At 37.6% G+C, this 12641-nt stretch overlaps 1 protein-coding gene across 1 annotated transcript in view; it reads left to right on the top strand.

The window, feature by feature from the left end:
• Positions 1-7256: 7256 nt before the first annotated feature.
• The window catches only part of LOC149773215 (neo-calmodulin-like), a 30681-nt gene continuing 25296 nt past the window's right edge, over positions 7257-12641 (top strand). Inside the window, exon 1 of the mRNA XM_089946650.1 lies at positions 7257-7570. Within this exon, the coding sequence (XP_089802776.1) occupies positions 7517-7570 (54 nt within the window). The 5' untranslated portion in view covers positions 7257-7516. The remainder of the gene's footprint in view (positions 7571-12641) is intronic.

The following is a 12641-nucleotide window of genomic DNA, read 5'->3' as shown; positions in this document are numbered from 1 at the left end:
AAAATAAATTAATTTTTTGCCTCCCCCCAATTTTTTTGTTTAAATGTGTTGTGTCAGTGTTTGTTTCTGTCTGTGTTATCTCTGTAAACCCGCTGTTTGCTCAGTACTGTGACGTCACCTCCCCCTAGTTGCAACATTGTTACCAATCTCCCTTACCGTGACGTCAGACGCTATACAACCTCCACTGGTAAACAGACCTTCTATTTCCCGTGTTCCATTCCCATTTGTGCCATAAACAGGCCCAGGCTGTTTTTCCTTCTTAGTTCTCATTTGCCCCAAATCGCTTCACTACTGAGATATTTAGTCTGAGGATGTCAAGTGTCAGCAGGAGATCTACCATGAAAACGTTCAACAGAACTTCGTGTCCTGCTTTGACGATATGTAGAGCTCCTCGAAAAAGGGGGATTTTTAAATGGTGCTGGTCTGTTTCGGTACGAGTTGGCTAAGGTTTAAATATTTGCGAGACTTTATTTTTGCTTGAAGATAGCTTGTAGTTTTCTTCTCCCGAACATAAATTCTATTCCGTGAAATAGGTTGTAAAGAAATTAACTTGAGACCTGGTCATTTGATTTGTTGTTTGAGATATCACTTAAGCAAATGTCGGTGCAAGATGCTTATTGAATTTATTAGTACAGTTTGTAATTTACTTTAAACATACTATCAGAACCTGGGAGTCTTAATAATTTTTTCGACAATCTGTGGGACGTCCGGTAAAGAGTAAGCGTACGTGTTAGCTATAGGTTAAATCACAAACTGTTTGGCAGAATTGTCATGTAGGAAAAAGGCTTGTGCTTTTAATGTGGGCATCACATGGTGTCAAAATGACCTTCGGACATGAAACGTGCAGGTAGAAATCTGGGATTGGGGTACATCAACTTCTGCTATTAACTGCCATTTACTCATTTGGTCAAGTGGACAACATTCGTATGCTTTGTTTTAATATAGGTATCCAAAAAAAACAAAAAATCACTTTGAAATCCTTACAGATATTGATATCTATAATTTTATCGAAAAAGATATTCGAAGTGATTTAACACTAATTATTAAGAGAAGTGTGGCTAAGAACAAATATCTGCGAGACAGGTTTGTCTGTCCTAGCTGTCCTCGCGAAGAGAGCAATCCGCTCAGTAAGTACTATATCACAAGCAACATAACTTGACATATTCAAGGAAGATCACATGAGAGCTATCTAAGAAGTCATCGCAGTACGAATCAGAAAAGGTGTTCACCAGGGGAATTAAGAACAATCTAGTCAAGAATATGATCACACACTCTGATTAGTTGACAGCTTTAGACGACGAGAAGCAGTACGTCAAAATGAATACCTTTCTGTCAGAACACCACGTTTTGAGTACATTCCTTCTGAACAAAATTAAACTGTCTAGCTATAATGACAAAGGTTCCATCCTAGAGGATGGCGTGCATATGACGGCTCATGGTCTAATCAGAAACAATAAGCAGTTGTGCCGGTGTAAAACGTTTTTGCTGAGTTTAGCCTAATGTAAGGAAAAAAGGAGAAAAGAAAATGAAAACAAACATTTTATGTAAAAAATCTTTGCAACAAATAAATGTATATGACGCCCTAGACGCAAAATTAAAAGTATATATTACGTTGTAAATTTAAGAATAAGACGTCTTTGTTTTCATCTAAAATAATTATAAATAGCACCGCCATGGTTGCCTATACATTTTCTTGCTCTGTGCAGCGTCCGAAAACGTTAATGTTCTCCTGTCAGTGCGTCTGTTGCCTCTATGTGATGCACTTGTTCAAAGGTTTTAGATACAACCATTACGCCGATTATTTATCATTTATGTGATCATCTCGAGGGTCTCCAAATCATTTGTCAGTCGTATCACCATTGGAGTGATCTAAAACAAGTTCTTCAGGAATTTTACAGCGAAAGCATTCGTATACAATTAGGTTTGATAAAATGTTTTTTTATGTTTGGTGACAGATCCTGAAATCCAAACATTAAAATATCCGACATTGCTTAATCTCTTTGTTTTCAGCTAATGTGGGTATGTGAGAAAGCTTGCCAGTAGCTTCTCGTGGGTCGGTGGTTCTTTCCGTGGTTTTCCCGGGTTCTACCTCCACCATTAATACTGGCCGCCATGTATAGCCTATCGCGTGCTGAAAAATGACGTTAAACCCTACAACAACAACAAAAACAACAACAACAAATCTCTTTGTTAAAATACGTTAGACTTTGACATGTCTTTTCTCAGACAGTTCGCTCGTCTCGTAATTATCAAATACAGGATATTTTATCCTGGTTGTCGTTATATTCTCCTCTTCTCTTCTTTTCTCTTTGTATCGTATCGTATCGTATCGTACGATCTCTCTAATTGGAAATTCGAAATCAGATAGAATCAATGATTAAAATATGACAAAACAAAACAAGACAATGGGAAAAGTATAATGATACAAGGCAGAGGACATATCCGCAGACTGTTTCCACAAAAGATAAAGAAACCAAGCAGGTGAGGATTGATTAATATGACTGTGCAACAAAATAAAAAAGAACATCAGTTCGTGCCAAGTGTGTTCTCTGCTTGGGACATGGAAGTAAAACTTTCATACTTGCTAGAAATGATATCTGCAACGCATGCCGCCCGTGCCTTCTTTATACGTTGCTAACCTCGTAAGGTTGATTATTTGTCTTTCTTGATACCGATTCTAGTCTCTCGATTATGTTGTCAGATTTATTTCTGTTCATTGATCCCTGATGATATAATTTGGTATCAGACAATCGTGGCACTAAATATACATCTGTGTAGATTCAACATTTTCTTAAATCTGTCAACGCTGGGTACATCAACTAGCATGTAACAATTGCTGTTCGAATTCATCGGTACAAGATTGTGACGCAATATTTGTCAGACATCGCCATTCTCGTTAGTCCCTTACAGATTGTAGGTAGGGTGCTCTTTCCACGCAATAATATATAAGTAATAGTTGTTGACTTGTTGCAGAAGCACTTGCATTTTATGTAAATTAAGAACATGAAATGTCATTATTCGCCTTCATTTAAAAAAAAAATCATTATATAACCACAAACCATTCTCATTCAAACCTAAACAAAATATAAAAGTGGTTATTGACCTCACCCACTACGTTATTACAAGCGCCAAGTAAAGCTTTTCCGATTTCAATATTTCCAGACAAAATTTATTTCCTGACGTGAGCTGATGTCAGTATTATCTCTTGAGGAGAGAGATCATGGTCTCCCCAACCAGATTATACACCATGAGTGCATTATACCATTGCACTAACGGCAAGGGCTAATCCATAACCTCCTTTATATATACAACTTTTGATATCTCCCTGCTATTATTCTTTTACGGAATCTAACACAAGTCGGCTGCCCCGGGACTTGAAATTATAAGCTGTTACAGAATGGTATCTGGCACATTACAAGTCCATGGATCCTATCTTTTCACTTAGAATCAAGGTTATAGACTTTGCTTAAAACATCTGTATCAATATCTGACTACATCGAAACAACGTGTACTTGTTACTTTATTTGCATGAGAAAAAATTGTGTTTTTGAAATAATGTTTCTCAAAAATATGTATTAATATTAGCTTTTATTTTAACACACCTGATATATAACAGTGGCAAACAACCTATTTTGTTAGACATTTTATTTACAAAAATAGTTTACCGTAACTGAGTTAGTTTTTTTAGACGATTCTCAAGAAGACAAAATTTCGCTTTACTCTTTATGCAAAGTATATGGTTCTTTTGTAGGTACGACAACAGCTGACTGCTTTTGTTGAGGTCTGTCCTTCTTGCACAAGTTCATTAATAATCACTGAAATCGCTTGCTTAGCTAAGCTGTGTAAAGCTGATATTCAAGCAATAACAATCCGCTTTATTTTTAGTGTTAATATGGCTCAGTGTATGCATACATATCAGGGAATAAAGACGAGAAAATGAGGAACGGAGGGAAGAAGTAAGTCCTTGTTTTTAGTTGTTTCTTCGGGTCTTTGTCGGTACGGCCAAGCAAAACATGAATGTTAAAAATTATATATGTGACGTGAGTAATGTACTTCGACTAAACACACACTATGACAGCCAACAATGGCTCATCCGTGGCAGAATTTAAATTGAATAGTTATCAAGCAACTTAAAAATGTATAATAAAAAAAAATTAAAATGAAACAAAAAATATATCTGTCACAAATATGTATAATTTTGATGTCGCGCAATATTTCGTCGAAAAATAGAAAATAACACAAATGTGCTATGCAGCAATTGACAAAAATAGATGACAAGGAACATACAGTTCAAGAATTACAAAATAAAATCCCGGGTATGGTAAGTCAACATGAAACTTTTGGAAACTCAATGTAGTTAGGCACAATCAGACAGGAAAATCAAACGAAGGAACATGCTAGGAGGACGCAAACACAAGGTCCTTTTGGACCTCCATTCTTTGATTCTCTTCCCTATGAACGCTGCTAGACCATCTCGCTCGTACCCTAGATCTTCCGAGCCCATGGCGTAATACTCTATTATCACCTGTCTTTCTGTAGCCATTTTCTGATGATATTAACAGAAAGTGATCCTATCTCTACTTACTAAACAATTGACAGATGTTACACGTTTCTAAACCAATACTTACCTATTGACAATAACTAACTTGGCTCAGATAAGATATTTTTTTACGATATTTTCTTTACAGTTACTGCAAATAACTGCAACCTACCAAGCATGTAAATATAAAAAAATAACAAACACAAGTTGAAAAATCATAAAAATTCAAAATACACAGGATTAAAAATATCTCACAAGTGTTCACTAATTCTTCCTAATAAATAATACTTTAGGTAGTAAAGAAACTATTTATGTCTACTTCAGGTCCCGGACGAAGCCGCCCACTGCAGCGTGACGGGTTGTTATGCCATCACTGTGTAGGTGTAGGGTAGTCAGTCTCCAATATGAACTTCCGCCCGTATAAATACCGCTCGAACCGTGATATCCCCAACACGATTCCGATGCATTTCCTCTCCGATATGGAGTAGTTCTTCTCCGCAGCGGACAGTTTCCGACTGCCGTACGCGACAGAAAAAAAGCGTCCACTCGTGCACTTGCAGTAGTACTGCTCCCAGGCCCGTGTAACATACGTCAGTGCGGAGCACGAAGTCTTTGGGCAGATCCGGTAGACGGACAATGCGTCTGATGTCAGCCTATCCTTCAGCGTTAGGGAAGCGAGCTCAGACGCATGTAAATTAAACACTACAAATGTAATTGTACGTACTAAACGATCCTAGTAATTACAACATCGTAATATTCTGCAAATATCGAGCAAATAACTTACTGACCTTTACAAAGCTTTGCCTTTCCTTAGAATCTCCTCTCTAAGTTTTACCGCCAAATTGCGAAAGCTTCTCTCGGGTAACCCTATATTGGTCAGCAATCTTCCTCGGCGACACTAAATTATCACTCTTTAGTTAGAAGTTATAATTCTGATCGAAGTTGTTTTCTTACGCTCTATTTCAATTCCGATTGGATGTCGTTTTGATTCGATCCAAACTTAGCGGACAATCCACGTGGGGACGGATTTAGAACACACCCTGTTCCCTCGCGGGTTCCTCTGATCTTAGGACAAAGCTGTAAGACATTAGTGGGAAGTGGCTCGATTTAACGCCTGGGTCTTCTCTCTGGTCACGGTAACCTTGCGTGAGAGATTAACTCTAGCCTCTGGCTATGTTCAAACATCAAACCATGGCTTGTAATAATACCTTTGTTTATACACGACTTACTAACTGGGGCTGAGCAAACGTAACACCACCAGCCTATTAAAATTCATTTTTAATTCATATCTAATTAGTTTTAACAATCATGTTAGTAACACCTATCTCTCAGTTGTAATACTTGCTGCCTCTTTCAAAAGGTAGTGTCATAAAGCCGCGGACAGTAAAGTTATAAAACGCCAACTATGTTCCTGATTTGCTTCGGAAAGCATAGCGGTAAAGCTGTTACTGTGCAGTTTTGCATTCCTGGTTTGATTCGGACAGAACACAGCATTAAAGCTATTTCTTTGCAGCTTTGTGAGCCTATTCGGTTCGGACAGCATATCGGCAAAGTTCTTACGGTGCACTTTTGTGTTCCTAGTTTGAGACAGACAGCACCGCGGTAAAAACTGTAACAGTATACTCTTGTATTCCTGGTTTAATTCGGACTGCACCGCAGTAAAGTTTCTTACTGTGCACGTTTTTGGTTTGCTTCGGACAGAACAGCGATAAAGTTCTTCAGTGACTTTTACGCTCCTAGTTTGATTCAGACAACTAATCAGTAAAACTCTTACTTTGCACTTTGGTGTTCCTGTTTAATTTAGATAGCAGAGCGGTAAAGATTATATTGTGCACTGTTGTGTTCTTGGTTTGATTCGAACAGTACAGTGATAAAGCACTTTTTTGTTCCTGGTTTGATTCAGGTAACATATCCGTAAAGCTTTTAATGTGTACATTTTTGTTATTGGTTTGATTCAAACAGCACAGCGCTAACGATCTTACTGTGTACATTTGTCTTCTTCGTTTGATTCAGACAGGACAACATATACGTGTTTTGTTTGTAGCGCTGCTGTCCTGGCTCTATCATAACAGCCTCTACTAGCGGAGATATGACAACGCATATGGTCTGAAAGGAGTCCTTAATATCACTGTGTTAAGGCAAGTATATTTCATAACACTCCTTTATCAGAAAGTAATATTCTTAGAATGGGTGTTTCTTTCCCGGATCGGACACATCGAATGGCCTGTGGTCTCCAAATCGAAGCAGATGGTTTCTCAAGACAACAATACGCCGGCCGACATTTGAGTCATCGAGTACGTGCCGCAAAGTAACAAGCATGCTAAACAATTGATGTAATACAAAGAAGAATCCTTCAAAATAGTGGGTATGCTAGTCAAGTCTTTTTAGCACAAGTCAGAGCTGCATAGACAGTAATTATGTTGCGCTATATATTCAATATATTGAGCTGGGTGATGCTTTTGCGTTGTTGGTTGGGCGTTTTATTTGAACACATAAGGCATACGTCATATTTTATAATATTATTGATGAACGAAGTCAAAAGACTGTCAAACCTTGTGGTAGGTCGTGAAGAGTTTAGAATAATTCAGCCTATTCCGCCTGACTTGCGTCATTATTTAATTTACAGTCTGAGAGACTGATAACAGCTACTACATATACTGCACCTTAGACACGACATATTGTATTCACCAGTTTAAGCAGCGTTAATCTTGATAGGATGCGTAACTTGAGTGGTTCAATAGACTTCTAAAGTCTTCATTTACATAGTATTTTAAGACTTACATTGTGTAATAAATGTGCTAAACCATTCATTCTCCAGGAAGACCTGGGTTAGCTCGGATTCGTTTGGTTGTTTTCGTGGTTTATCGGATACTCCCTAATCTGCTGTATTATAAACAGTGTTGTCATAGGAACAATTTGCCTTTTACTACGGTAATATTTCAATCAAAAGCAGAAGCAAATAAGAAGACTTTCTACATGGAGAAAACAAGGAGAAGATTGACTGTGGCACTTATTGAAGCTGCTGCACAAGTATGTATTTTATAACACATATATTGTTTGTTTTAAATCAAAGTAACGGAAAGAACGTTTGGTAAAACAAATCATTTCGGTACTTTTAATGTAAATCTATTACTTGTTCCATTAACGACATACGACTTTAGCATCTATACTACATTTTATGCCATCTATAGTGCGTCAGATATATTATTTTAATATTTTATGTTTGCAATGTCAGAATAATATCTGAGTGTTTTAACGGCATAAATTTATATTTTTCTGCATTCTCAAGTCAATAGTAGATAATTGTGCTCTCTCTCTCTCTCTCTCTCTCTCTCTCTCTCTCTCTCTCTCTCTCTGTGCATTCACTAACTCTAAAGTAGATGATGGGTTTTACTCCTGAGTAGTATCTTCCATGACAACAACAAAACTGTAACTTTTCTTAAAAATGTATTTATTTATTTTGAATACATTATGAGTTTGAAAACGTCAACATCATTACATACTGCATAGAAAGATGTATCAAGAAGGAAAGCTGATGAATTTTCCACGTCTTCACACATTGACTTGACCTATAAAACATTTTACAATTGCTTCTCAGAATCTTCAAACGAATAAATTTCAACTGACTGAAAAATGAGTACACAGACCATCCCTCTTGGACAACGAAGAGACAATGTATCATCCATGTCTGAACATGTGTCACAGACACAGAAAGTTGTTTGTCAAACAATCATGGACTTTACAGGCCAAACACATTACGCATGCGCATAGACACTCACTCAAAATATATTCGAAACATTAGGCGCCAAGGTGACAAAAAAAGACAGTAATCAAGCTGTGAAGCAAATTCTTACCAAAATACTGATCAGTCACACACACGTGTCTTATATAAGATATCTGATTTTGAGCTCCTAACTCGCCCTTGTCGGGGTGTTTCTGCGTTTTACTAGGCTCTGACTCTTCCACCCCATTCCCAACTTTACACCCCAAATCTCTTTTAAGCCTAACGAGGTGGGATGGGGATGGAGTGGGTTTAATAGGAAGGAGGGACTCCATAATACATGAGACGTCCATCTTATTATGGCTCATGAGAGTACACGGAAAAAAGCTCACACGGATTTTCCTGTATAGTTGCAGCTAATATAGGCGAATGTGTATGTTAACATGAAGTCAAGTACATGACTTAAAGACCTGGGGGGTGGAGCGCTCACCAGATAGTATGTACGTTTGAGAGAGTGACGTATGTAAGGTGAATATTTTTGCATTTTATACATGCACACTGAAGGACACGCGGTACTAATGATATGGAAAAATGGGAACCAGCCTGGAAATGGGTGAACATAAAAAGAGCATATATGGGTGTGGCTGGCCAGGATTGGTTAATAATGTAAGTTATGTTTTAGGAAAAAGAATCTTTTGAGAGCTTATCGTAGTTGTAAGTGAAAAAAAAAATAGAGACATTGTTGTATTGATCGAATTTCAGTCCTTTAACAGTCTTGAATTCGGAACACCAATTACTAAAATTAGCACCTGACTCTTTGGTGCAGAATTGAAAGCACATGTTTCAAACACATGCAGGTCCAGAAAATGCCGCGGCTCATGTCCTTTCCTCAACATAGAAGCTGACATCTAGGGTTCATCTATGCTGATAAATATAGGTTTGATCATGAGCACTCAAAGATTTTAAGTTATTGAATTTTCAATATCATGATGTTTGCATAGGTTTACTATGGGAACTGAATTAGTTGTTGTTGTGGGGTTTAACGCCATCTTTCAGCACACGATAGGCTATGAATGGCGGCCAGTATTAATGGTGGAGGAAGAACCAAGGAAAACCCCAGAAAGTACCACCGACACACCAGAATCTACTGGCAAGCTTTCTCACATAACCATATTGGCTGAATCCGGGACCTGAACCGGCGCAGACAGAGGTGAGATGGCAGTGATCCGTAACGGAGAGCGCTTTAGACCACTCGGCCATTCGGCCACTGAATTAGTACCGTGAGTCATGAAGAGAATGTTGTTATAGCTCTATGCTACTTTGATGTAATGTGGCTGACATTTCTTAGGATATTGTACCTGTGGAAATGGTACATGATATAAGAGTAGTATAGTAGGGTACTTTAGCGACAATTGGAATAAGCATTACAGAGAGGGTCCCTGCACTTTGGCGTCAAGGGGAATTTAACATGGATGAGGAACTCTGGCGTCAATGGGAATTTAACATAGGAAAATTTAACAAAGCATACTGGGCCTGTCTAGCCTTAAGGGGAACGGAGCAGGGGTGACGTCACGGTACTGGACACCGGGGAAACAATGGCAACAATGTTGCAAATGGCTGACCTCAATCGGGTGGAGCAGTTAGTAATAGTGTTGCACGTGTCTGGCCTCAGATTGCACAAGTGTAATAGAAAAATGTTGCATTATCACTATATTCTTGTATCCGAGATTTATATAAAAAGCATTACCTAGATCTGAAATTATGTTGGCGTTGCTCATAAATTTGCATAATTGTAATAATGTTTTAATTAGCTATAATCAAGGCAAACACCAACACCAAAATGGATATGACTAAAAGTGACGCTAAAATTACGAAATTGTTCCAGAATTTAATGGAGAATAAACGTATCCTGGGACATTAGATTACATTACTTTATACTAAAATTGATAAACCTAGTAACTATTTATAGCCACAACTTTTATAAAAATCCTACAGAAAAACTAGTTACCTATTTATAGCCTCAACTGAAGTGACAAACCTATTTGAAAACCTAGGATCTATTTATAGCTACAGCATGTGGAAAGTCCTATGGAAAAACCCAAGTCTATTTTATATTCACACTACTCCACATTCACACAAAACAAATACTCACAAGTGTAGGGACAACTGGTTTGTTAAGGGCAAGACACACATATACGCCCATTCCAAAACCCATTTAACCCATTATGCTATAGCGTCAGTGTGTGATTTTAGTTACAACCAAGACACAAAATAATGGATGAACAAGCTGACTGTATTGTACCCATTTTCATGCCTAATGTGCGTACGTGAAGGAAAACACCCCTTCCATTTCAATTCTAACTAAAAAATGACTCAGAGGGACAGAGATAAGTGAAAGAGGACATATTCATACAGTGTTACTAAAAACAAAACATACTATCCTTATTTTAAAAACAAGAGACACTTACGTTTTCTTTCAGGTCCATTTTCTTTTAGAAGTTAGTATGAAATTTCACATCAGGGCCAACGCATCGGCTAAAATTGTCAATTTTTCCAAGCCATCTCTTCACTGTCACATGTTCTTCCTCATCTTCAATTTTCTCTTCTTCTTCTGAACCCCTCTCCTCTTTCTCCTCTTGTTTCTGTTTCTTCTCGTTTTTCTTAGGGCACTCTGAAGCCCAGTGTCCTTTCTCCTGACAACGATAACAGGTATCTTGACTTTTGTCTCTCTTTCTTGAATGAAGCGGGTATTCTGGAGATAAATACCCATTTACCTTGCATATATATCAAACTTCATCAGCACTTCTACACTTTTTTATGACTAGTCAAATCAACGACCAGAATGGTAAGTTTTGTTGCCACTTTCGCCTGTGAATTATGCTTTCTTATGTCTCTTAGCATATCTTCGACCTGTGCTGACTCTTTTATCTTCTTGATCGTTTGTGAGTTGAATGATCACTCTTCCGACTCTAAGACATTCTCCCCATGTACAGAGACCTGCTGCGTGTGAAACCTAGACATATTAAATTTTGCAATACGATGAAACGTTTCCATTGAGAAAGTAAGAGCCAACGACGTACCGTGTCGCCTCACACACGAACTGAAGTGATAGGTCCAATCCGTGCCAGCAGTCTCGAAGGCGACATAAGTGAGCTTCAATCAACGCTCTCCATTTAAGTCACAAAACCAAGAGTCTTCACACCAAAATAAATTAGTTCCGTCCATAAAAAAATATTACCACATTTCAGAAACGCAAAAACAAACTTCCAGAAAAGTGAGAACGACGGCTACCTACAACGTGAAATGTTAAGAGTTCAAGTAGTGCGTAAAACTTAGTCAAATTCAATTTTATAATCAAGACGAAACGATCTATTTTCCAAGGTGAATGCAGACACCAAGCAACAATGGCGATCAGTGTCACACTCAGCTTTTCAAAATGTGTTGGTAGAGGTTATTGCTAGCGATCTTGAAGATGATGCAATTAGCTCATATTCAAACCCATTTGCATCCACTACAGAATGAGATTGAGAGGTTGAGAAAACAACGGTGGCAAATCCACTAGGATGACAGAACCAACAAGACCAGTGAAGAAATAAATTTGTTTGGTACCTCATGATGATTCATTTTTACATTCTATTAGCCCCAAAAGTGACTTGTAGAAAATAATTTAGAACGATGACATACATCTACATGGTTAAATCAATGGTTTACATCGATGGTTGCTATTTCTTTGTTATTAAATGTTCTTACAAACGATATGTATGTTAGCGAAAGCTAACAAAAACACGCACGCACACGCATACAAGTGTTACTGCATTTGGGTGACAGTAGATCGGGCAGTATTTTAGTTTGGAGAGTTGTGAGAGATAGACAGATAGACTTAAAATTACATTGGTGAGAAAAAGAATGGTAAAGAATAAAACAAACGTAGGGTACCATTTTTGATTCTGTTATTACTGCGGTATTATAAGACAAAGATAGACAACGATAGATTCTATGTGAAATATGATCATTGTTTTCAATCATTCATCAATTTCATTAAAAGGTAGTGTGATATTTATTATCGACTGACTGCTTAACAGGAATATGAATTTTGCCCAACTAGACAATACCAGCTTCTGAAAGTATAATAAATGCATTAGTTAATCCATAAAATGTAACAAAAAAGTTGTATGTTTTTTGTGTACAATTTACCTCTAAAGTTAAGTTAGTAAAAATGAAAAAGGAGCCTGCAGTTCTTGTAAACGTGTACATCTAGAGTAAGACCAAGCTGTATTCTCTATAACCAGTATAACACCAATCAATCACATACCAAAATATAGGACATTAAAGGCTTTTTGAACAATACCTGAGATATACAAGGTCCTTTTTAAATAGACA

Source organism: Sinohyriopsis cumingii, unplaced genomic scaffold, assembly GCF_028554795.1.
Source record: "Sinohyriopsis cumingii isolate HCF-2022 unplaced genomic scaffold, ASM2855479v2 utg000813l, whole genome shotgun sequence".
NCBI lineage: Eukaryota > Metazoa > Mollusca > Bivalvia > Unionida > Unionidae > Sinohyriopsis > Sinohyriopsis cumingii.
This window is presented reverse-complemented; position numbering and strand designations above follow the sequence as displayed.